General features: G+C 47.2%; 2 protein-coding genes across 4 annotated transcripts; one reads left to right on the forward strand and one right to left on the reverse strand.

Annotated features, from left to right (window-relative positions):
* The first annotated feature begins 5,106 nt into the window (after positions 1 to 5,106).
* LOC117398604 (N-terminal kinase-like protein) lies at positions 5,107 to 19,631 on the forward strand. Of its 3 annotated transcripts, none has more exons than XM_059019976.1 (18): positions 5,107 to 5,324; positions 6,385 to 6,525; positions 7,806 to 7,928; positions 8,854 to 9,077; positions 9,376 to 9,466; positions 10,110 to 10,265; positions 10,559 to 10,717; positions 11,370 to 11,477; positions 11,798 to 11,911; positions 12,210 to 12,365; positions 13,105 to 13,293; positions 14,477 to 14,552; positions 14,818 to 15,003; positions 15,317 to 15,465; positions 15,659 to 15,757; positions 16,798 to 17,295; positions 17,665 to 17,746; positions 18,019 to 19,631. In XM_059019976.1, exons 1-18 carry the CDS (start codon positions 5,217 to 5,219, stop codon positions 18,141 to 18,143), a joined length of 2,784 nt encoding a protein of 927 aa, XP_058875959.1. In that variant the 5' UTR covers positions 5,107 to 5,216; the 3' UTR covers positions 18,144 to 19,631. The 3 variants fall into 3 exon arrangements, with proteins under 3 accessions (XP_058875959.1, XP_058875960.1, XP_058875961.1); XM_059019977.1 differs by having other exon boundaries at positions 16,801 to 17,295; XM_059019978.1 differs by having other exon boundaries at positions 5,108 to 5,324; positions 16,798 to 17,019.
* Positions 19,632 to 21,465: 1,834 nt separating this feature from the next.
* On the reverse strand, positions 21,466 to 23,518 carry LOC131729763 (phospholipase A and acyltransferase 2-like). Its single transcript, XM_059019979.1, has 4 exons — positions 23,350 to 23,518; positions 22,756 to 22,852; positions 22,400 to 22,652; positions 21,466 to 21,587 (listed from the first exon to the last, which is right to left on the reverse strand). Exons 1-4 carry the CDS (start codon positions 23,356 to 23,358, stop codon positions 21,578 to 21,580), a joined length of 369 nt encoding a protein of 122 aa, XP_058875962.1. The 5' UTR covers positions 23,359 to 23,518; the 3' UTR covers positions 21,466 to 21,577.
* Between the last annotated feature and the right edge of the window lie 1,502 nt (positions 23,519 to 25,020).

A 25,020-nucleotide genomic window follows, 5' to 3' on the forward strand; every position in this document is an offset into this window, starting at 1 on the left:
TGTCTAATGAAACACCTCTGCATGTTCCATGTAACACGCCCACGAGATTAATGCTGTTATTTACTGTGTGGGTAGCACAGGGTTTGCAGAAAGCAAATCTGTAAGGAGAAAGAAACACTACTAAAAATGTGAGCTTTTAAAATAGCTTGAAGGAGGTTTTATTTTATCTTAACACATGCTTTTATAATAGTTCAAACTTATATTGTTCTGGGTGGGGGGGCAGGTGGGAAAGCAACACTCTCTATACTTTTTCACAGATGCGAGTCCGTGAACACAAGAGTACCAAGTTATAAGCCAGTCTTTCCCCGGCCAGGAAGAGGTGTATCGGGAGTACCCCTGGTGGCGATCTCTCTGTTTTGCTGTGTTCAGTTAACAGGTCGAAAGAAATCCAATCCTATGGGTCGCTAGTTTTAATTCTAGGAGTAAAGCTGAGCCTCTCTGTCCAAGACTGCGTTGTCTGAGTGGAGTTCTTCGTTGCTGGAGCTGGCGGGGAGCGTCTCTCTCTGTTCTTGTCCGGGTTGCTTTTTACAGATTTCCCTTTCCGATGCTTAAAGGCCTGAATCTCATCTCCCCCTGTATTGCTGCAATGAAACAAGTTTGCAAAGGACTGATTTTTGTGGGGATAAAGTAAACGGATGTAAGTTTGCTGTCTGTTCTTGAGCTACGTTTTAAACTATGTTTTTCAAGTGAATTTAATTAAACACCCATTGTAAATTTTATATTAAGTGTTTGGGATGACTTTTTGTCTCCCAATACGCATGTAAAATACTGAAATTGAAAACATTTTATATATATATACACACAATGTAAAATTTAGTTTTCCAGGACTGGGGGGGGGGAGGAGGAGGAAAGTAACTGGGGTTTATTGTATTGGGGCTTTGGGAGGGAGCAACGGGGGTATTGTAGGTTTGATTTTTCAGATTTGCTCCCAGCGACGCCAAACCAACACACTGAAAAGGAAATCCTTCCTCGCGTCTCTCCCGAATAACGGCTATCGTGTGCCTCTCCTAATTCATTGGTGTACACCAGGTTTGATTTTTACATGATCTTGCTAGTACATGTCCAACACAAAGTGGAATAAACTAGATCTGAAGCTGAAGTAACTTTACTGTTCTGCATACTGTAAGTGGGTTTTCATTCGGATGCTTTTGAATGAATCAAATGGTTTTTAAACAACAGCTTGCATTGTCTTGTGTAACGGGTAGATTTTTGTGGGGGGGGGGAGCCTTTTTAAGGTGTAGGGGAGGGAGGGGTGCAAAACCATTTCTTAGATTTCTTCCAACAGCTTCTGTGAAAAGAATCTACGCAGAAAGAGGCCCCCAAATATACACTCCAACTGCAAGGGAATCCAGTATGGGCTCAAAGTGTCCCAACAGGACCACCGGTTTGAAAGATTAACTTTAACTATCGTGGTAACTTTTCAAACTTGCACGTTTTGCAACATTTTATTTTGATTATAAAATAGTCTAAAGACGTCGCTGAACCGTGCAGTGCTGGTTCATTTCTGACGGCAATCCTTTTAAATTAAAATTAAGCTTGTATGGGAAACTTTCCATATAGCTCTTGTGTTGTAAAGGACTGTTGAATGTCTTGTTTGTATCGGAGAACGTTGTGTGTGTGCTTTCTGATCTTTTTATTTTGAGGAATCCGAAACGACAAACGGACGTGGATGACATGCTCGCCGCTTGTGTTGCGTAAGGCTTTCTTAAGCGTTTATTGCACTTCTAAATTTTAAAATTTTGGGTGGTTTTGGGGAGGGAGGGGGTACACAACTTTTCTGCGTAGCTCTTCCAGGTGTACGCTCTGAAACGACGAGGCGTGGAGGAAATCCTGTCGCCTACAATACTGCGTAAGGCTTGATCAAGCGTTTTATTTAATATTCAAATATTTGTTTGATATATTGGGGTTTGGGGCAAGGGGAATGCACAACCTCTCTATGTAGTTCTTCCAGGACCTTTGGGTCTGAAACAACAGAATACAAAGACACCAGGACTGGAGGGGAAAACTGCTTCAAGTGTGTAAGGGTTTGTTTTAATATTACAATTTTAAATATTTAAATTTGGGTGTTTTTGGGGGGGAAACGCAACTTCTCTGTAGTTCTTTCAGGATCTCGCAGAATTAACAAGACAAGACTGGATGAAAAACTGAGCTTCAGTGTTGCGCAAGGGTTTGTGAAGTGTGTAATAGAAGTTTAAATGTTTATTTACATGGGGGTGTCTGGGGGAGGGTGATGCACAACCTCTCTAGTTTTTCCAGCCCCAGGCGAGGAGTTTCCCAGAGTCGGAATAGGTGAAGCGGCGTCTCCCGTGAACAGCTTTTAAAGGGTTTTTCTTTTCCTGGGGGAACAAATCCTCTTTTGTTCCTCCAGGTTTTGCTTTTCACCTCAAGTAGGGAACCAAAAAAAAAAAAAAAAGCAAAAGATGCTGGTGGCTGGCACCCCCTGGTCTCCTCCAGGGTCAGGGTTCAAATCCCTGCAGTGTCTTTGCTTAAAGTCCTTTTTTAACCCAGCTTTAGAGATGCTGTATGCAGTGTTACAGAAGCAGCCCCAAAGTGTTCAGCATGAAGGTTGAGTGATCTGTGTGGGAGCGCCAGTAACTAGGCTGAAATGTGTGTAATGCGATGACTTTGAAATACTGTACTGGCACTGAAATAAAATCCTGTTGGAGCTGGACTTGGATGTACGACTGGAGCAGATACTGGACTGGAAGAGTTGACTGAGTGAAGGCATGAACTTCAGAAGACTTCCAGATGTTGTGGAGATGTCCACTCTGTGTGCTTGTTTTATATTTAAATATGATTTTGTATTGATAAATAGTGACCTGAAATAAGTTGTGGTTGTGTATTTCACATTTGTTTAAATAAAACACATTAAAAATGGTTTTGTCGTGCTATAAATACATGAGCGCTGCAGTCGCGTTATTAGATACCCAAAGGATTTCTGAAGAGGCTGCTTCATATGGTAACACTCGAAGGGTGAATGTCTCTGATAAGGTGTTGGGGGTAGATTGGCTCGACCCAGTATGTCTACATTTGAACATGCTGACGTCATGTTTCAGTTTCCTGAGGAGAAACTCAATACCAGTACCAATAATACTACAGCATGCTCCAACCAGTACAGTCATACGAGCTGCCTGCTCCTTCACAGCAACGGGAAGCAGCACAAAGGAAAGGACACTCCTCAGGGGAATCCGATGATTTTAAAAGGCTATATAGCGGGTTAGGGATTAGGGTCAGGGTGAGGTTTAGGGCAGGGGTTGGGTCTGGGTCAGGGTGAGGTTTTAGGGCAGGGGTTGGGTCAGGGTGAGGTTTTAGGGCAGGGGTTGGATTAGGGTCAGGGTGAGGTTTTAGGGCAGGGGTTGGGTTAGGGTCAGGGTGAGGTTTTAGGGCAGGGGTTGGGTTAGGGTCAGGGTGGGTTAATATACCCTGAGAACAGTTTCTAGCGATTATTCCTTTCTGCTGTTAACGAGAACAACAGGTTAAGCAGATCATTGCTAATCTGCTTTTGCTCTGTTTTTCAAGTTATTTAGTGGGGTTGGGGCAATGCAAGTGGGGGTCTGAAGTACAAGTGATCACAAACGAGCGTGTTTTCAGAGCAGGTAAAGACTTTGTTTTCGGGGGAAGAAAATAACAGGTGAGAATTTATCTCGGGTTTAATTTACAGTCTGATTTACAAGCGCTAAAGACACCGCGAAGTCTTGCTATTTGCTACAAAGGTGTGTGTTACCGAGTTACATACACGACCCACGTTTTATATGTTCAGTGTGATAAACACGAAAACACTGTATAATGAATAATAATAATAATAATATTAATAATAAATGATCCGCTCGCTGCGTTACACGTACTTCTATTCCTGCAAGACCTGGTCCCCGAAGAAATCCGCTCCGGGTGGAAACAAGGAGAACTGTACAATTAAGTTCCTCATCCTGTTTAACAATGCCAACCCATCCTCGCGTAGTTATTATTGTATTAAATATATACAATATATTTCTCTCGATTCGGGTACCAAACCTATTTTTTTTTTAAATATTTATTTTACAATCTCCTTGGACTTTGACCTAAGTATGAACAGGTATACACACCCGGACGCACAGAATTAATTTTCACCGGACCGCACCTTCATTGTAATTTTGTGTGTGTGTGTGTTGCTGCCACCGCTGTAAATATTGTAGTGTGTGTTCAAGGCGGGGCTTGTATAACCGTGTACCACTTCAACAAACTTACTGTGTGAGTCTCACCTGTCTATATAAACTCCTCCACTGCAGTATGTGTGTGTGGAGTTCTAGCGCCCTCTAGCGGACACGAAACGTATCACAGAATTTACAATACGTCTCCCCAAAGGTATACGACGATTCAATTAAATATATCAAACTCGTAACTTCAAAACGCTCGATCACAAGAAAAGGATATTTCAGGTACTTAAAAAGGTAAAATAATTGATTACAAATCAATTATCAGGACGTTTCGGACTACAAGTCCTTCATCGGCTGAATACAAAACCCCCCCGTGCTTTAAGAAGTAAACACGTTCGTTAGTTTGACTTTTAATTTCCTGTTAAACTAACACGTGTAATAATATCCGTGCATTCTATAACAATGAAGCAGTGGATTCATTAAAAATAAATAGAATAAAAAAGTCTGTTCCAATTCAAAGTTATTTGGTCGGCAGACAAACGAGTGGCAAAATTAATTTAGCAACAACAACAAAAAGTAATTTAAGCATAAAATGAAATATTGCATTGCATTACTGTACATTACATTGCATTACTGTACATTGCATTACTGTACATTGCATTGCATTACTGTACATTGCATTACTGTACATTGCATTGCATTACTGTACGTTGCATTGCATTACTGTACATTGCATTGCATTACTGTACGTTGCATTGCATTACTGTACATTGCATTGCATTACTATACATTGCATTGCATTACTGTGCGTTGCATTGCATTACTGTACATTGCATTACTGTACATTGCATTACATTACTGTACATTGCATTGCATTACTGTACATTGCATTGCATTACTGTACATTGCATTGCATTACTGTACATTGCATTGCGTTGGACAAAACATTGCGATATGTCTCCATCTAGCGGTCAGATACAGAATTACACACCGGACTCGTCATCGCCTCCTAGCGGCGCGGCTGCGGCGCTGCAATCCAGCCTCTCCGTGTTTTGATGCCGCTGGTTCACAAAAGAAGGCAAGATGTGGTCCTTCTTTTCCCGGGATCCCGTTAAAGATTTCCAGTACGAGATCCTGCCGGATGGCCAGGAGACGTCCGGGATATGGAGCCTTCACCGGGGGAAGAGAAAGGTAAGGCGGGGGAGAAGGGAAACACAAGGCGGGGTTCCCCGGAGAAAGAGCCGAGGCCCCGGGCTGGAGTAGAGAGCGGCGGCCGGATTCGAGGTGGCGTTTGTTTCAATGACGTGGCCGTGTTTGTGGGGGGGTGAGTGATAAAATAAATAAATAAAAATATATAAAATACACATTAAATGAACAAACAAGTACGTAAATAAAACGTTTTAAAAAAAAACAAACAAACCGTGAACCGAATCTAATGTTGTTGTGTGAAGTTGTTGTGAGACTCGTCGTTTTGTTTTGTTGAGAGACACCCCCGTGTTTCACGATGACGTCGTTGTATTTAAATCGATTCATTTGAATATACAAACGGGAGAAAAATTAAAATTAAAAAATGCTTTTATTGTATTGCCCGGTCTATTTGAATTTTTAACGGTACGTTTCTTTCGTCGGTTGCAGCGGACCTGTGATTTAATCCAATTAAAAATAATGTGTTAAAAAAATAATGTGATATCTTGTAACAATTGTAAGTCTGCTAAGAAATAAATAAATAAATAATAATAATAATTAACCTGACGCTGATTCCAGCGCACGATCGCGGTGACTGGTTGAAATAATCGGAACAATTTAGACAGATAATGGGGACTAGCGTTCAGATTCGGCCACAAGTTCATACCGGTGATAATTTAATAAGAAGTCGTGCAAAGGTGCTCGCTTGTAGATTTTCTAGACTCTGGCAGAGATGGGAATGAGACTCCCGCTGCACAGCAGTGTGATCCAGTCCTGGTTTCACTAGGAGTTTAATAATCAGACACACCTGAGCTTGTTAGCTAGACACACTGGGGGCTGATCAAGCTGGTAGCAGTAAAACCTGGACTGTATCACACTGCTGTGCAATAGGAGTCTGATTCCCATCCCTGGTTTCGCTAGGAGTTTAATAATCAGACACACCTGAGCTTGTTAGCTAGACACACTGGGGGCTGATCAAGCTGGTAGCAGTAAAACCTGGACTGGATCACACTGCTGTGCGGTAGGAGTCTGATTCCCGTGTCCGGTGACTCGCTCGCTCCCCCAGGTCTCGGGAGAGCCCGTCTCGGTGTTTGTGTTCGAGGTGAAGCCCGGCTCGGAGGAGCACACTCCGGTGGCGAAGGCGGCGCTCAAGAGGCTGAAGACACTTCGGCACCCGAACATCCTGTCATACGTGGACGGGCTGGAGGTACCGCGGCACCTGACGCTGTGTGTGTGTCTGTCTGTCTGTGTGTGTGTCTGTGTGCGAGTCCGTCTGTCTGTGTGTGTGTCTGTCTGTCTGTCTGTCTGTGTGTGTGTCTGTCTGTCTGTCTGTGTGTGTGTCTGTGTGCGAGTCTGTCTGTGTCTGTGCGAGTCCGTCTGTCTGTCTGTGTGCGGGTCTGTCTGTGTGTCTGTGTGCGGGTCTGTCTGTGTCTGTGTGCGAGTCTGTCTGTGTGCGAGTCTGTCTGTGTCTGTGTGCGAGTCTGTCTGTGTCTGTGTGCGAGTCTGTCTGTCTGTCTGTGTCTGTGTGCGGGTCTGTCTGTGTGCGGGTCTGTCTGTGTCTGTGTGCGGGTCTGTCTGTGTGCGGGTCTGTCTGTGTGCGGGTCTGTCTGTGTCTGTGTGCGAGTCTGTCTGTGTGCGGGTCTGTCTGTGTCTGTGTGCGAGTCTGCCTGTGTGCGGGTCTGTCTGTGTCTGTGTGCGAGTCTGTCTGTGTGCGAGTCTGTCTGTGTGCGGGTCTGTCTGTGTGCGGGTCTGTCTGTGTCTGTGTGCGAGTGTGTCTGTGTGCGAGTCTGTCTGTGTCTGTGTGCGAGTCTGTCTGTGTGCGGGTCTGTCTGTGTCTGTGTGCGAGTCTGTCTGTGTGCGGGTCTGTCTGTGTCTGTGTGCGAGTGTGTCTGTGTGCGAGTCTGTCTGTGTCTGTGTGCGAGTCTGTCTGTGTGCGGGTCTGTCTGTGTCTGTGTGCGAGTCTGTCTGTGTGCGGGTCTGTCTGTGTCTGTGTGCGAGTGTGTCTGTGTGCGAGTCTGTCTGTGTCTGTGTGCGGGTCTGTCTGTGTCTGTGTGCGAGTCTGTCTGTGTGCGGGTCTGTCTGTGTCTGTGTGCGAGTCTGTCTGTGTCTGTGTGCGAGTCTGTCTGTGTGCGGGTCTGTCTGTGTCTGTGTGCGAGTCTGTCTGTGTGCGAGTCTGTCTGTGTCTGTGTGCGAGTCTGTCTGTGTCTGTGTGCGAGTCTGTCTGTGTCTGTGTGCGAGTCTGTCTGTGTCTGTGTGCGAGTCTGTCTGTGTCTGTGTGCGAGTCTGTCTGTGTGTGTGAGTCTGTCTGTCTGTCTGTCTGTCTGTCTGTGTCTCTCTGTCTGTCTGTCTGGTCTGTCTCTCTCTCTCTCTGTTTGAGTGTGTGTCTGTCTGTCTCTGCCTGTGAGTCTTTGTCTGTCTGTATGTGTGTGTCTCTCTCTCTCTCTCTCTCTCTCTCTCTCCCTGTCCTGATGTTTCTCGTTTCCGCAGACAGACAAGGCCCTGTACATCGTGACGGAGCCCGTCACCCCCCTCGGCACACACCTGAACTCACTCTCGGAGGCGGGGGGGCGCAGCGAGCTGCAGATCTCCTGGGGGCTGCACCAGATTGTGGTGAGGAATCGGGAGAGGGGTACACCCCTCCCAAAAAAAAAAAAAGGGATTTGAAACTAGGTTGTGGGTATGGGTGTGGTAAAACCTGGCACGGATCACAGTGCTGTGCATCGGGAGTCTTGTTCCCAGCCCTGTTGTTGTGATATAGCTGTGGTTTGTATGGTGCAGTGGGAGGAGGGGAACTCTGACTCGCCTCCTCTCTCAATTCATTTCAATTCGATGGTGCTTTATTGGCATGACTTACAATAGCAGGTGTTTTCAAAGCAATTATACAATACAGACATGTATACAAAGCAGCATAAATACATACATATATATATATATATATATATGAACAAACTGATTTATAAAGTACAGTAAAAAAAAATGATAAAATTGATGGGAAAATAGTACTGTTAATTATAAAATAAATAAATAATAATCAAAGAAAATAAATCTGTTGCTCTCTCCCCCCTTTCCCCTCTCTCTCCCTCTGTCTCTCTCTCTCCCTCACTCTCTCTCCACCCCTTTCTCCCTCCATCCCTCTCTCCCCCCTCTCTTTCTCTATCTCTCTCCACCCCTCTCTCCCCCTCTGTCTCTCTCTCTCCCCCCTCTCTTTCTCCATCTCTCTCCACCCCTCTCTCCCCCCTCTGTCTCCCCCTCTCTGTCTCTCTCTCCCTCTGTCTCTCTCCACCCCTTTCTCCCTCCACCCCTCTCTCCCTCTCTCCCCCCTCTCTTTCTCTATCTCTCTCCACCCCTCTCTCCCCCCTCTGTCTCCCCCTCTCTGTCTCTCTCTCTCTCTCCCCCTTTCTCCCTCTCTCTCTCTCTCTCCCCCCTCCCTCTCTCTCTCTCTCTCTCTCTCCCCCCTCTCTCCCCCCCCTCTCTCTCTCTCCCTCTCTCTCTCCCCCCCTCTCTCTTTCTCCCCCTCTCTCCCTCTCTCTCTCAGAAAGCTCTGAGTTTCGTGATCAACGACTGTCGCCTGATCCACGGCGACGTGGGGCTGTGGTCCGTGTTCGTGGACCGGGCGGGGGAGTGGAAGCTGGGGGGGCTCGAGTACATGTTCTCCGCAGAGGGGGACGGGGGACCCCCGCAACGCAAGGGAGCCCCAGAACTGGAGAAGTACGAGCCCCCGGAGAACTCGGAGCGAAGTAAAAACACAGGGGAGAAATGGTAAGCAGACCGGACCCTCACTGCGACGGCCGCGCTGTTTACGAGAACGACACTCGCGTTGGATGCCTCCTGGATGGAGCTGCGAGTGATGGATCTTGGGAAGGAGCAGGACTCTGTGCTGGGGTCTTTGCTATATAACTGGGTGTGGTTCTGGTTGTTGGAGCTGCCTCTGTGCAGAGGTTCTGAGCCTGTGGTTCTGGTTGTTGGAGCTGCCTCTGTGCAGAGGTTCTGAGCCTGTGGTTCTGGTTGTTGGAGCTGTCTCTGTGCAGAGGTTCTGAGCCTGTGGTTCTGGTTCCAGGGCGGCTGATGTGTGGCGGCTGGGCTGCCTGATCTGGGAGGTGTTTAATGGGACACTGCCTCGCGCTTCCTCCCTTCGGACCCTGGGCAAGGTAAAGTGTGTGTGTGTGTGTGTGTCGGAGCTGTGTGTGTGTGTGTGTCGGAGCTGTGTGTGTGTGTGTGTGTCGGAGGTGTGTGTGTGTCGGAGCTGTGTGTGCGTGTGTGTGTGTGTGTCTGAGCTGTGTGTGTGTGTCGGAGCTGCGTGTGTGTGTGTCGGAGCTGTGTGTGTGTCTGAGCTGTGTGTGTGTGTCGGAGCTGCGTGTGTGTCGGAGCTGTGTGTGTGTGTGTCGGAGCTGTGTGTGTGTGTGTGTGTCGGAGCTGTGTGTGTGTGTCGGAGGTGTGTGTGTGTGAGAGCTGTGTTTGTGTGTGGTAGCTCACACACACACACACACTCACACACAGTTATACACACAGAGACACATAAATGAACAATTAAACTGTTAAATTAAAAAACGGGTCTTCTACAGAATTTAAAAACGGCCTTATACAGAATTCAAAACAGTAATTAAAAAAATAAATAAATAATTGTGAAATTAGAAAGAGAAAAAAACGAAGATAAAAAGCTAGTCTGTAGAACTAGAACCATTAAAAAATGTTCTGATACTAAAATGTAATACCATTTGGAAATAAAAAAAAAATAAACTTATTGTTTAATTTGCGTTTCATTCCGGTTCTGCCTGTCTTGGGTTGATCCAGATCCCGAAGCCGCTGGTCCCTCATTACTGCGAGCTGGTCGGAGCGAACCCGAAGCTGCGGCCCAACCCGGCCCGCTTCCTGCTGAGCTGCCGCGGTCCGGGCGGCTTCATGAGCAACAGCTTTGTGGAGACGAACCTCTTCCTGGAGGAGATCCAGGTAACGGGACGGGGCTGCGGTACCGCCAGCCACCAGCGGGGGGCACTGTCGCTCCACCGAGCAGGAGCAGGAGCAGGAGCAGAATCAGCAGGGTGTTGCATTGTGATGTTGTGCAGACCAGCAATGCAATCGCTAGGAGTTTAATAATCAGACACACCTGAGCTTGTTAGCTAGACACACTGGGGGGCTGATCAAGCTGGTAGCAGTGAAACCTGGACTGGATCACTCTGCTGTGCGATAGGAGTCTGATTCCCAGCCCTGGTTCTCTCTCTCTCTCTCTCTCTCTCTCTCAGATCAAGGACCCCTCAGAGAAGCAGAAGTTTTTCCAGGAGTTGAGCGAGGATCTCGACTCGTTCCCGGAGGATTTCTGCCGGCACAAGGTCCTGCCGCAGCTCCTCACGGCCTTCGAATTCGGGAACGCCGGCGCGGTCATCCTCACGCCGCTGTTCAAGGTACAAGGTGCCCGGACTCGGGTTCAAAGACATTTCAGAGGGCTGGATTGCGCTATATATTATAAAGACATTTCAGAGGGCTGGATCGCATCAATATGAGGGTCTAGTGCTGTATATTATAAAGACATTTCAGAGGGCTGGATTGCATCAATATCAGGGTCTAGTGCTGTATATTATAAAGACATTTCAGAGGACTGGATCGCATCAATATCAGGGTTTAGTGCTGTATATTATAAAGACATTTCAGAGGGCTGGATCGCATCAATATCAGGGTCTAGTGCTGTATATTATAAAGACATTTCAGAGGGCTGGATCGCATCAACATCAGGGTCTAGCGCTGTATATTATAAAGACATTTCAGAGGGCTGGATCGCATCAATATCAGGGTCTAGTGCTGTATATTATAAAGACATTTCAGAGGGCTGGATCGCATCGATATCAGGGTCTAGTGCTGTATATTATAAAGACATTTCAGAGGACTGGATCGCATCGATATCAGGGTCTAGCACTGTATATTATAAAGACATTTATTTTTTCTCCTCTCCTCACCTCTCTCCCTCTCTCCTCTCCCCTCCCCCTCTCTCATCCTCTCCCCCCCTCTCCTCTCCCCCACTCCCCTCTCTCCTCTCCTCTCCTCTCTCCCGTGCTGCAGGTGGGTAAGTTCCTCAGTGTGGAGGAGTACCAGCAGAAGATCATTCCTGTCATTGTGAAGATGTTCTCGTCCCCGGACCGGGCCATGAGGATCCGGCTGCTGCAGCAGGTGAGGGGGGTGAAGGGGTGGGTGAGGGGGTGAGGGTGAGGTCAGTCGTTCACTAACCTGCGTGGGCTGTATTACAAAAAATACAAGACTTGGTTTTCGGATTTAAGAGTGTGATCCAGTCCTGGTTTCACTGGGAGTTTAATAATCAGACACTCCTGAGCTTGTTAGCTAGACACACTGGGGGCTGATCAAGCTGGTAGCAGTAAAACCTGGACTGGATCACACTGCTGTGCGATAGGAGTCTTATTTCCATCCCTGGTTAATCAATCAATCTCTCTCTCCCCCTCTCTTCTCCCCTCCTCTCCTCTCTCCTCTCTCAGATGGAGCAGTTCATCCAGTATCTGAACGAGTCAGCTGTAAACTTGCAGGTCTTCCCCCATGTGGTGCACGGCTTCCTGGACTCCAATCCAGCCATCCGGGAGCAGACAGTCAAGGTAGGAGGACCGAGACGGAGACGGGCACAGAGAGACCGAGACGGACGGGCACAGAGAGACCGAGACGGACGGGCACAGAGAGACCGAGACGGACGGGCACAGAGAGACCGAGACGGAGACCGACACAGAGAGACCGACGGACATACAGATACAGACATAGACACACAGAGACTGTCAATTGTGTGTTTATGAATTATTAAGCAGGAATGGAAAGAAGACTATTTGAAAAGTCTGCCTCCTTCTCTCTCTCCCTCTCTCTCCCCCGTCCCCCCCCTCTCCTCCTCCTCCTCTCCCCCAGTCCATGCTGCTCCTGGCCCCCAAGCTGAACGAGCACAACCTCAACGTGGAGCTGATGAAGCACTTTGCCCGGCTGCAAGCCAAGGATGAGCAGGGTCCAATCCGGTGCAACACCACGGTGTGCCTGGGCAAGATCGCCCCCTACCTCAACGCAGGGGTAACTACACCTACTGCTCTCTGTGTGTGTCTGTGTCTCTCTCTCTCTCTCTTTGTGTCTCTCTCCTCTCTGTCTCTCACACTGTCTGTCTCTTTTTGTCTGTCTCAATCTCTGTCTCTTTCTGGTCTTTGTCCCTTTTCTGTCTCTCTCTCTCTCTGTCTGTCTGTCTCATTCTTTACTTTTTAGATAGATTTGTCTTACTCCTTTTTTTTTTTAAACTTTTTGAAGGCCATAGACGTAAACGAGCACGCCGGGATGTATTCTAATAAACGCTAACAAAATAAGCATGGAATATTCACAGGTTGATCGCTGCTGCGGAAGTTTCCTGTTTTGTGGATTTTGAACGTAAAGCTGAGGGAACACAGAGCTGCTTGGTGGGACTGTGTTTCAGGAGGCTGGGAGGGAGACTTGGGGGGGGGGGGGGGGGGGGGGGGGGTTTGATACAGCGACCTCAAACTAGGTCTCCTGGAACCAGGTTTTGAAGCAGCTGTTCCTGAAACCCTGGCTTCATGTTCCCTCAGCTTTACACTCAAAATCTACAAAACAGGAAACTTCCGCAGCAGCTGTCAACCTGTGAATATTTCATGCTTATTTTGTTAGCGGTTATTAGAGTACACGCTGGCGTGATCGTGAATTTCCATGGACTTTAATGTGTTTTTAACATGAAAGAGAGAAAAAACGATCTGTGTGTCCGTCCCCCGTCCCCCGTCCCCCGTCTCTCTCTCTCTCTCTCTCTCAGACTCGGCAGCGGGTGTTGACCTCCGCGTTCGCCCGCGCCACCAAAGACCCGTTCAGCCCCTCGCGGGCGGCCGGGGTGCTGGGCTTCGCCGCGACGCATCACTACTACTCGCTGAACGAGAGCGCCGGACGCATCCTCCCTGTCCTGAGCACCCTGACCATCGACCCGGACCGGAGCGTCCGAGACCAGGTGAGTCACGCAGGCCAGCGTCTGGGCTCCAGCGCCTTCATCAGTGTGATTACTGAGACTAGAAGAGACCGAGTCAAGCAGACCAGCGTCTGGGCTCCAGCGCCTTCATCAGTGTGATTATTGAAACTAGAAGAGACCGAGTCAAGCAGACCAGCGTCTGGGCTCCAGTGCCTTCATCAGTGTGATTATTGAAACTAGAAGAGACCGAGTCAAGCAGACCAGCGTTTGGGCTCCAGTGCCTTCATCAGTGTGATTATTGAAACTAGAAGAGACCGAGTCAAGCAGACCAGCGTTTGGGCTCCAGTGCCTTCATCAGGGTTATTATTGAAACTAGAAGAGACCGAGTCAAGCAGACCAGCGTTTGGGCTCCAGCGCCTTCATCAGTGTGATTATTGAGACTAGAAGAGACCGAGTCAAGCAGACCAGCGTTTGGGCTCCAGTGCCTTCATCAGTGTGATTATTGAAACTAGAAGAGACCGAGTCAAGCAGACCAGCGTCTGGGCTCCAGTGCCTTCATCAGTGTGATTACTGAGACTAGAAGAGACCGAGTCAAGCAGACCAGCGTTTGGGCTCCAGTGCCTTCATCAGTGTGATTATTGAAACTAGAAGAGACCGAGTCAAGCAGACCAGCGTTTGGGCTCCAGTGCCTTCATCAGGGTTATTATTGAAACTAGAAGAGACCGAGTCAAGCAGACCAGCGTTTGGGCTCCAGCGCCTTCATCAGTGTGATTATTGAGACTAGAAGAGACCGAGTCAAGCAGACCAGCGTTTGGGCTCCAGTGCCTTCATCAGTGTGATTATTGAAACTAGAAGAGACCGAGTCAAGCAGACCAGCGTTTGGGCTCCAGTGCCTTCATCAGTGTGATTATTGAAACTAGAAGAAACCGAGTCAAGCAGACCAGCGTTTGGGCTCCAGCGCCTTCATCAGTGTGATTACTGAGACTAGAAGAGACCGAGTCAAGCAGACCAGCGTTTGGGCTCCAGTGCCTTCATCAGTGTTATTATTGAAACTAGAAGAGACCGAGTCAAGCAGACCAGCGTTTGGGCTCCAGTGCCTTCATCAGTGTGATTATTGAAACTAGAAGAAACCGAGTCAAGCAGACCAGCGTTCAGTTTCGATAGAAATGGTTGTATTGCCCTGTGCGTTCATCTCTCCTCTCCTCTCCTCTCCTCCTCTCTGCAGGCGTTTAAAGCTATCAAGAGTTTCCTCAGTAAGCTGGAGATGGTGTCCGAAGATCCCTCCAAACAGGCAGAAATTGGTGAGGGGATAACAGGGGGGTCGGGGGAGCTGAACTGAGAGAACCGGAGAGTGAGAGTCATGAGTGTAGACTGTCTGTGTCTGTCTGTCTATCTATCTGTGTGTCTGTCTGTCTATCTATCTGTGTGTGTGTCTATCTGTCTCTGTGACTCTGTCTGTCTGTGTCTGTGAGTCTGTCTGTGTGTGTGTGTGTGTGTCTCCAGTGTAATGTGTGTGTGTGTGTGTGTGTGTGTGTGTGTAACGTGTGTGTGTGTTCTGTTTCTCAGAGAAGGACGTCCTGTCCTCTGCTTCCTCCCCTGGCGGGGCTGCAGCGAGCTGGGCAGGCTGGGCAGTGACGGGGGTCTCCTCCCTCACCTCCAAACTGATCCGCACCGCCCCGGGGGGGGAGGGAGGCGCCCCGACACCAGCAGAGACCCCAGCGTCCCCCGCAGAGCACACCGACACTAATGCAGGTAGAGAGAATGGGGGGGGGGGATTCTAATTGTATTAATATAAACCTGGACTGGCTTAAACTGATCTGCAATGGGAGTCATTATTATTATTATTATTATTATTATTATTATTATTATTATTATTATTATTATTACAATGCTCTCGAGTGAGAAAGCAGTCCTCTATGTTGTGTATCGGGTTATAAGGCTGCAGTAAAACCTGGACTGGCTTTCAGATTGCTTTGCAATGGGAGTCTCGGTCCCATCCCAGAGTTGTGATATTTGACCCGTCTAAACATCGTTTATCTTTCCTCTCCTGTGTGTGAGTTTTCAGGTTCAGAGGTCAGTAAAGCGGACTCCCCACCTCGCCCCGCCCCTGCGGCTCTCGCTGACCAATGGGACGAAGGCAGGGGTGAGGAGGAAGAGGAAGAGGAGGAGCCTGTGAGTGACCGCTGGGAGGAGGAAGATTGGGGCAGTCTGGAGGTCAGGTGTCAATTTTATTTTTTCCTTGTATCTTTTGTGGATCAGTCAGATACGTTAGTATCAGTCTGTTTGTGTTTTATTTTAGATGTAATGACTTTATAATGTGTTTCTAAGTGTCTCCCTCTGAGAAACACACACGAGGAGTCCCGTAAGGTCAGCTTTTATCTGTTTAATTTATTTGTTTTTGTAACAGGAACCTGACCAATCGAAAGGGCAGCCGGACCAATATGACTGGAACTCCTCTGATTGGTCCGCGGTCCCGTCAATCGCGAAGAAGGCCAATGACAAAGCGGTAAGCCTGCCGTGTGACCTGGATTTTACTGTTTTACCCGCCTCGCACGTTTTAAAATAAGAGGAGGCATGATTTTGTATTTATAGTGTGTGTGTGTGTGTGTGTGTGTGTGTGTGTGTTTCTAAGTGTTGAGTAGTTGCCTCAAATCATGTTGAGAGAGTTTCATTATCTTGCACATAGTAAAACCACAGCACAGAGAGGTCTGGTAAAGCACAGGGATGCATTGTAAAGCACAGAGAGGTCTGGTAAAGCATAGGGAAGCATTGTAAAGCACAGAGAGGTCTGGTAAAGCATAGGGAAGCATTGTAAAGCACAGAGAGGTCTGGTAAAGCATAGGGAAGCATTGTAAAGCACAGAGAGGTCTGGTAAAGCATAGGGAAGCATTGTAAAGCACAGAGAGGTCTGGTAAAGCACAGGGAAGCATTGTAAAGCACAGAGAGGTGTGGTAAAGCATAGGGAAGCATTGTAAAGCACAGAGAGGTCTGGTAAAGCATAGGGAAGCATTGTAAAGCACAGAGAGGTCTGGTAAAGCATAGGGAAGCATTGTAAAGCACAGAGAGGTCTGGTAAAGCACAGGGAAGCATTGTAAAGCACAGGGAGGTCTGGTAAAGCATAGGGAAGCATTGTAAAGCACAGAGAGGTCTGGTAAAGCATAGGGAAGCATTGTAAAGCACAGAGGTCTGGTAAAGCATAGGGAAGCATTGCAAAGCACAGAGAGGTCTGGTAAAGCATAGGGAAGCATTGTAAAGCACAGAGAGGTCTGGTAAAGCATAGGGAAGCATTGTAAAGCACAGAGAGGTCTGGTAAAGCATAGGGAAGCATTGTAAAGCACAGAGAGGTGTGGTAAAGCATAGGGAAGCATTGTAAAGCACAGAGAGGTCTGGTAAAGCATAGGGAAGCATTGTAAAGCACAGAGGTGTGGTAAAAACATTACAAACCATGGTAAATGCGTAGTAAAATCATGGGAGGAGAAAAAAATGCAAAAATACCGCAGGAAAGTTTTATAAATATTTTTCATTGGCCTTTTTTTTTTATTTAAGCAGGTGGGCGGAGCGTCGACGAGGAAGCCGAGCTCTGATTGGAGCGGCTCCGGGTGGGGCGGGGACAGCAGCTGGTCCAGTGGGAAGGAGACAGCGGCCTCGGACCCCCCGCCCGAGGGAACCAAGCTGGCCAGCGAGTACGACTGGGACAGTGCGGGGGGGGGAGGCGTGCAGGAGGACCTCTTTACAGGGCTGTCCCAGAGAGCCAGCGCCCCAAACACGGTGAGGAGAGGGGGGGTGCAGGAGGACCTCTTTACAGGGCTGTCCCAGAGAGCCAGCACCCCAAACACGGTGAGGAGAGGGGGGGTGCAGGAGGACCTCTTTACAGGGCTGTCCCAGAGAGCCAGCGCCCCAAACACGGTGAGGAGAGGGGGGGTGCAGGAGGGCCTCTTTACAGGGCTGTCCCAGAGAGCCAGCGCCCCAAACACGGTGAGGAGAGGGGGGGTGCAGGAGGACCTCTTTACAGGGCTGTCCCAGAGAGCCAGCGCCCCAAACACGGTGAGGAGAGGGGGGGGTGCAGGAGGACCTCTTTACAGGGCTGTCCCAGAGAGCCAGCACCCCAAACACGGTGAGGAGAGGGGGGGTTATATCAAAGTTTAAGGAGCTGTTTTTCTTGGCACCTAACCACTTACTTCCTGTGGTGTAGGTCAACTTCACTATCTGGAAATTGATAATGGGGGGGGGGGGTTGGGTTTGATGGCTGTTGATAAACTGCACTGAATTTTGCCAATTTTTGATTTGTATCTCTCTCGCTCTCTCTCCCCCTCTTCCTCTCCGTCTGTCTCTCTCTCCCCCCCTCTCTCTCTCTCTCTCTCTCTCTCTCTCTCTCTCCCCCCTCTCTCCTCTCTCTCTCTCTCTCTCTCTCAGAGGGTTGAGGACTCGTGGGGGGGGGATGCAGGAGGAGACTGGGGGGGAGACGAGAACTGGGAGGCTCTGGACGCAGATCAGGGTCAGTATTATTATTATTATTATTATTATTATTATTATTATTATTATTATTATTATTAACACAGTGTGATGTGTATCTGTACAACAGTAACAAACAAAAGAAAGTTGATTTAGAAAACTAAACAAGCATTGCATGTGCGTGCTGCGTGCTGCGTGCTGCGTGTGCGTGCTGCGTGTGCGTGTGCGTGTGCGTGCTGCGTGTGCGCGCTGCGTGTGCGTGCGCGTGTGCCTCTGCCTCTCTGTCAGCGTGCTCTCCTGCTTCTCCTCCTCCAGGGCACGGCAGAGCGGAGCGCTCCAGGAAGAAGCGGGAGGAGAGGAAGAAGGAGCTGGAAGCCAAGCGAGCCGAGCGCAAGGCAGCCAAGGGGCCTCTGAAACTGGGGGCGCGCAAACTGGACTGAACCCCGATCCCACACCCCGGTCCCGGCCCCAGACCAGCGAGCCGCGGCAAAGACATTCCAACCCGCGTTCCCGGACCCTTTCCCATCGCACCGAGTGTTTGAGACGGTCTGCGACGCGGTCGCCGTTCGCTTGGGTCCTTGGTTTTTGTTTTTACAGTAACGGGATTTTTTTTAGACGGTGAACGAATCATTCAAATATTGTTTTTGCTCAGAAGCAAATATAGAACCCCAAACCGAGACTGCTGACTCCTTCAATACAGCATGAGCAGCACTGAAGCAGAGTCACTGATCCTTACACACACACACACACACACTGACTGATACACACACAGTGACTCACACACACTGACTGATACACACGCGCTGACATGCACGCACACACACACACACACTCTGACACACACACAGTGACACACACACACTGACATGCACGCACACACACACACACACACGCACACACACAGTGACTCACACACACTGATACACACGCACACTCTGACACACACACACTGACTGATACACACACGCTGACACGCACGCACACACATGCACGCACACACACACACGCTGACATGCACGCACACACACACACGCTGACATGCACACACACACGCTGACATGCACGCACACACACACACGCTGACATGCACGCACGCACACACACACACACACGCTGACATGCACGCACGCACACACACACACACACGCTGACATGCACGCACACACACACGCTGACATGCACGCACACACACACGCTGACATGCACGCACACACACACACTGACATGCACGCACACACACACACACGCTGACATGCACGCACGCACACACACACACACACGCTGACATGCACGCACACACACGCTGACATGCACGCACACACACACACACACGCTGACATGCACACACACACACACGCTGACATGCACGCACACACACACACACACGCTGACATGCACACACACACACACGCTGACATGCACGCACACACACACACGCACGCTGACATGCACGCACACACACACACGCTGACATGCACGCACACACACACACGCTGCTAGGAGACATCGGCACGGCTGATTTTGTTTTTTTCTTTGTTTTAAAAAAAAAAAAAATCACAAACCCAACCCTAGCTGCGGTGTGCGTTCTTTGTTTTGTTTTTTAAACACCAAGATGAATTGTGTTCGTTTTATTATTCGGGAGCCTTAAGTTTTTACAAATTTTTTTTTTTTTTTTTGGTATTGTTTTAACGAGAGAGAGAGAGAGAGAGAGAGAGAGAGAGAGAGAGAGAGAGAGGATTCCCTGGAGTTTCACTTGATGGATTTTTAGTGTGGAGTTCCCGGTCTGTAAGAGGATGAGGGGATGGAGAAGGAGGGAGGGAGTACCTTCACTGCTCTGACAGATCCATCACACGCCCCCCCCCACACCCGCGGAGATTCCTGCTGTATATAATCAGTGCAATAATAATAATAAAGTATTTGAGAATCGACTCCATCTGATTACCGTTTTTATTTATTGAAGCTATGGTCTGGTAAAGCATAGGGAAGCATTGTAAAGCACAGAGAGGTGTGGTAAAGCATAGGGAAGCATTGTAAAGCACAGAGAGGTCTGGTAAAGCATAGGGAAGCATTGTAAAGCACAGAGAGGTCTGGTAAAGCATAGGGAAGCATTGTAAAGCACAGAGAGGTCTGGTAAAGCATAGGGAAGCATTGTAAAGCACAGAGAGGTCTGGTAAAGCATAGGGAAGCATTGTAAAGCACAGAGAGGTCTGGTAAAGCATAGGGAAGCATTGTAAAGCACAGAGAGGTATGGTAAAGCATAGGGAAGCATTGTAAAGCACAGAGAGGTGTGGTAAAGCATAGGGAAGCATTGTAAAGCACAGAGAGGTCTGGTAAAGCACAGGGAAGCATTGTAAAGCACAGAGAGGTCTGGTAAAGCATAGGGAGGCATTGTAAAGCACAGAGAGGTCTGGTAAAGCACAGGGAAGCATTGTAAAGCACAGAGAGGTCTGGTAAAGCATAGGGAAGCATTGTAAAGCACAGAGAGGTCTGATAAAGCATAGGGAAGCATTGTAAAGCACAGAGAGGTCTGGTAAAGCATAGGGAAGCATTGTAAAGCACAGAGAGGTCTGGTAAAGCATAGGGGAGCATTGTAAAGCACAGAGAGGTCTGGTAAAGCATAGGGAAGCATTGTAAAGCACAGAGAGGTCTGGTAAAGCATAGGGAAGCATTGTAAAGCACAGAGAGGTCTGGTAAAGCATAGGGAAGCATTGTAAAGCACAGAGAGGTATGGTAAAGCATAGGGAAGCATTGTAAAGCACAGAGAGGTGTGGTAAAGCATAGGGAAGCATTGTAAAGCACAGAGAGGTCTGGTAAAGCACAGGGAAGCATTGTAAAGCACAGAGAGGTCTGGTAAAGCATAGGGAGGCATTGTAAAGCACAGAGAGGTCTGGTAAAGCACAGGGAAGCATTGTAAAGCACAGAGAGGTCTGGTAAAGCATAGGGAAGCATTGTAAAGCACAGAGAGGTCTGATAAAGCATAGGGAAGCATTGTAAAGCACAGAGAGGTCTGGTAAAGCATAGGGAAGCATTGTAAAGCACAGAGAGGTCTGGTAAAGCATAGGGGAGCATTGTAAAGCACAGAGAGGTCTGGTAAAGCATAGGGAAGCATTGTAAAGCACAGAGAGGTCTGGTAAAGCATAGGGAAGCATTGTAAAGCACAGAGAGGTCTGGTAACGCATAGGGAAGCATTGTAAAGCACAGAGAGGTCTGGTAAAGCATAGGGAAGCATTGTAAAGCACAGAGAGGTCTGGTAAAGCACAGGGAAGCATTGTAAAGCACAGAGAGGTCTGGTAAAGCATAGGGAAGCATTGTAAAGCACAGAGAGGTCTGGTAAAGCATAGGGAAGCATTGTAAAGCACAGAGAGGTGTGGTAAAGCATAGGGAAGCATTGTAAAGCACAGAGAGGTCTGGTAAAGCATAGGGAAGCATTGTAAAGCACAGAGAGGTCTGGTAAAGCATAGGGAAGCATTGTAAAGCACAGAGAGGTGTGGTAAAGCACAGGGAAGCATTGTAAAGCACAGAGAGGTGTGGTAAAGCACAGGGAAGCATTGTAAAGCACAGAGAGGTCTGGTAAAGCATAGGGAAGCATTGTAAAGCACAGAGAGGTGTGGTAAAGCACAGGGAAGCATTGTAAAGCACAGAGAGGTCTGGTATAAAATAAAACATCTACCAGTTAAAATATCAGATCATTTTAGCTGCGTCTCAATCATGATTTCCATCCCAACAGGAGTTTCAGCAATAAAGACACAGGCATTGCAGAGAGAAGTTGAATCAAGTTTATTTTGCGATCGTCATCCGAGTGGAAAGCGTCGCTTATTATTTTTTTATTTTTTTATCAACCAAACCACTGCCAGAGTTACAGCTGTGAAGACGCTCAAATGAGGCTGTAGAAAAAAGAAAAAGAAAAAAGAAACATTGCTGTTTTAGTTTTTGTTCGGTTCTTACATTACAGATTTAGAGAAGTTGCCAGCATTCGCAAACCTTACAAACAAACTTTTAAGATTGTGTGTTCTCTCTTGCTTGTGCGGCTCTAGCCCTAATACTAGAGCGAGTCCTGCTTCTAGGAAGACAGCTGACATTATTATTGGTTGTGAAACTGAATTTTTCCTGCCCTACAGCATCTATGACCACTTGACCAACACAGCAAACGGATGGGAATCAGACTCCTATCGCACAGCAGTGTGATCCAGTCCAGGTTTCACTGCTACCAGCTTGATCAGCCCCCCAGTGTGTCTAGCTAACAAGCTCAGGTGTGTCTGATTATTAAACTCCCAGTGAAACCAGGACTGGATCACACTGCTGTGGAATAGGAGTCTGATTCCCATCCCTGAATAATGAAATTAATACTAAAACTCATTGAATCAATTTAGTGGCTTATTATTATTATTATTATTATTATTATTATTTCTTAGGGCGACTTACAATGGTTACAAGATATCACATTATTTTTACATACAATTCCCCATTTATACAGTTGGGTTTTTACTGGAGTAATCTAGGTAAAGTACCTTGCTCAAGGGTACAGCAGCAGTGTCCCCCACCTGGGATTGAACCCACGACCCACGTCAAGAGTCCAGAGCCCTGACCACTACTCCACACTGCTGCCCCTATTTATCTGATTTCAGTGTTGTTGTTTTTTACTTTGATGTGTCGGCTACAAGATACTTTTAATTAATTAATTAATTAAAGCACTAACCGGCAGTCGCGGAGTAACATTTTTCCGTAGCGCATCTGTATTGCAAAGTGCTCGCAAGTGTATTTATCGCAGCTGTAAGTCATCGTCTTGCCGACGCAGGCCCACGCTCTCTTCGCGATTTGCTCAGGCTGGTACGGAGTTGCCCAGGCATCCTGCAGGTTGCACACTTTGAATTGGCAATCTCCAACCACCTCTGTGAGAGACTCCTTCTTAACCTCTCCTCTCCGGGTGCCCGGTGAATTGCAGATCCCATCTGTAAGAGAAAACAAGTCCCTCTGTCAGGGCAAATTTCACCCCCCTCCCCCTCCCCCTCCCTTGCCGATTTGCAGTGTTTAAATTTGGAAGCGAGGCGTTACCTGAAGTAGTGAGGTGCACCACTTTACCATTGCCGACATAAACAGCCCAGTGTTGAAAATCTTTATGGGAAATTTCAATCAGATCTCCTAACTTTGGCTGAGGAGTAAAACAAACCAAGAGAAAGCAAGTTAGCAAGAAGAGCCCTTTCCTAGTGACAGTAATCCATCAATAACATGGCTTGTGACCAGAGGTTCTGTTCATATTGTTTTACAGGATAAATGGGGTTAATGTGGATAACATCTCCATCTCCAAATGAATCACGTCACTGGCAAATGGAATAGAAAATAATCATAGTTTCGGCAGATCTTCAGTTTGTTCAAACGATCAGCCACAACACCGTGCGTCTTCACAATTTTAGACAACCCACTTTGTTCCTCAGTTATGGTCACAAAGATTTACTGAATTGTGAAAAAATGATATTAACTGAGAAGTGCCGGATTACAGAAGAGAAGTTATAAGACAAATACAAAGGAGAGAACAGAAAAAACACGAAAGCTATACCCAGATTTACTTGTGTTATCCTTTGTCGAACGACTTCAGCTGAACACAAAAAACTAAACACACACAGACCGTTGACTCGCTGATCGCTTTACCTGTTCCATTGTGACCGAGGCGGTGTTCTCTGGTTCCTCTTGCGGGATGGTCTGTATATTTGATCACTGTTAGCAGGTCTTTGTTGTGCCATGCCTCTGTAGGCGGTGTCTTCCAGGAAATTACCTTCAAAGTTTGATCTATAGAGATTTAAAAGTGTACCTGTATGCATGAACCTGCTTGCGTGTCTATTTGATAAACAATTAAACTGGAATGTTGGTGCTCAAGTTCCATCATGCCAACATTGAGTTTTCAAAATAAGGGAGCTTTTTTGTAAACTAAAATCTTAGTGGCCTGAATTGAAGGGAACACCACCTATGCTTTTAAAAAAAGGGAAAATATCAAACAGAAAAAAACAACCACGCCATGCTTCGCAATCCAGTTCTATCTCAGCCCCGTGTCTCTTATTGTGCTGGAGTTGTAGGCTCCACTATTTGTGTGGCTTTTAGACTTTCCTGCAGAATAGTTTGCAGTGTGCGAGTCTGGGAACATGCAATTACTTCTGCAAATCTGTAAATAACATGTAAAGATACCTGCATATGTAACATTCTTGATCTGCAGTTGCCTTTGTCAACAAGGAGGGCTGCGCACGCGAAGCACCTGGTAGATGGTCAAGTAGGTGTACGTGCCTCGCGCACTGAATGCATGCCGGACACAGGACCCCTGGCTCCTGAACCCTGCTCGGTACAGACGGCGTTTGCAAGAACCACGGATTAATGCTTACAATTTGTATTCTGATTTTCCACAAACATGCAGAAACATTCAGATAATGTACTAAAGAATATGAATATAATATTGCATCATAGAATACATTGATATTAAAATAAATGAAGGATTGGTTGTTTTATATATAGGCACGCTGTATTATTATTATTATTATTATTATTATTATTATTATTATTATTATTATTATTATTATTATTATTATTAATAATAATAATAATAATAATAATAATAATCAGCTTTTATCCAAAGTGATTTACAGGGGGGGGGGAGGGTGAGGGGGGGGGGGAAGAGGGGGGGGGGGGGTGAACTATGCTTCATCAACAACTGTATTTTTTTTTTTGACTTCTTTGTTTTGCCGAAAAGAACAGTTTGATCTGATAAAATCTCAGCGAGCAAAATCTCAACTTGGGTGGCTAAGAATGTATTTTCACTTTCTTTTCTTGTGGATGTGGGTGTGGGTGTGTCCACTTGCGTCTTGTTTGTCTGTTTTTACAGTAACGTGAATTTACCTTACAAATACAGTAATAGCAGACCGTGTGTCTTCTATTCCAGCAGTGCTGGCGTTGGTAATCTCTCTGTTAAGCGCTGATTATCCGATTCGATTACCCGACCCTACATTTGGCAGTCCAAGATGGTCCGTGGAACCGAGGTCTTTGTTTAAGATCTCAGCACTTGGACTCTAAGGTGCGCAAAAAATAAATGTATCTATTTCTAGATCTCCCATCTTAGCTGGTGTTAGTTTATAATTATTGTGCCTGTCCAGAAACAGACCCGCTTATTCCAGAACTGGAATGTTGAGGCTCGTCACGTGGTGTATTTGAAAACGAAACTGACCACTGTCCTGCTCCGGGAAAGCGTTCTCATTATACAGAACCCTTTAACAGCTTTTTTTAAATGCACATTTTTAAACATTTTCTTAATTTTTAACATAAGAATGAAAAACAGAA

The sequence above is a fragment of the Acipenser ruthenus genome, unplaced genomic scaffold (assembly GCF_902713425.1).
Source record: "Acipenser ruthenus unplaced genomic scaffold, fAciRut3.2 maternal haplotype, whole genome shotgun sequence".
Classification (NCBI taxonomy): domain Eukaryota; kingdom Metazoa; phylum Chordata; class Actinopteri; order Acipenseriformes; family Acipenseridae; genus Acipenser; species Acipenser ruthenus.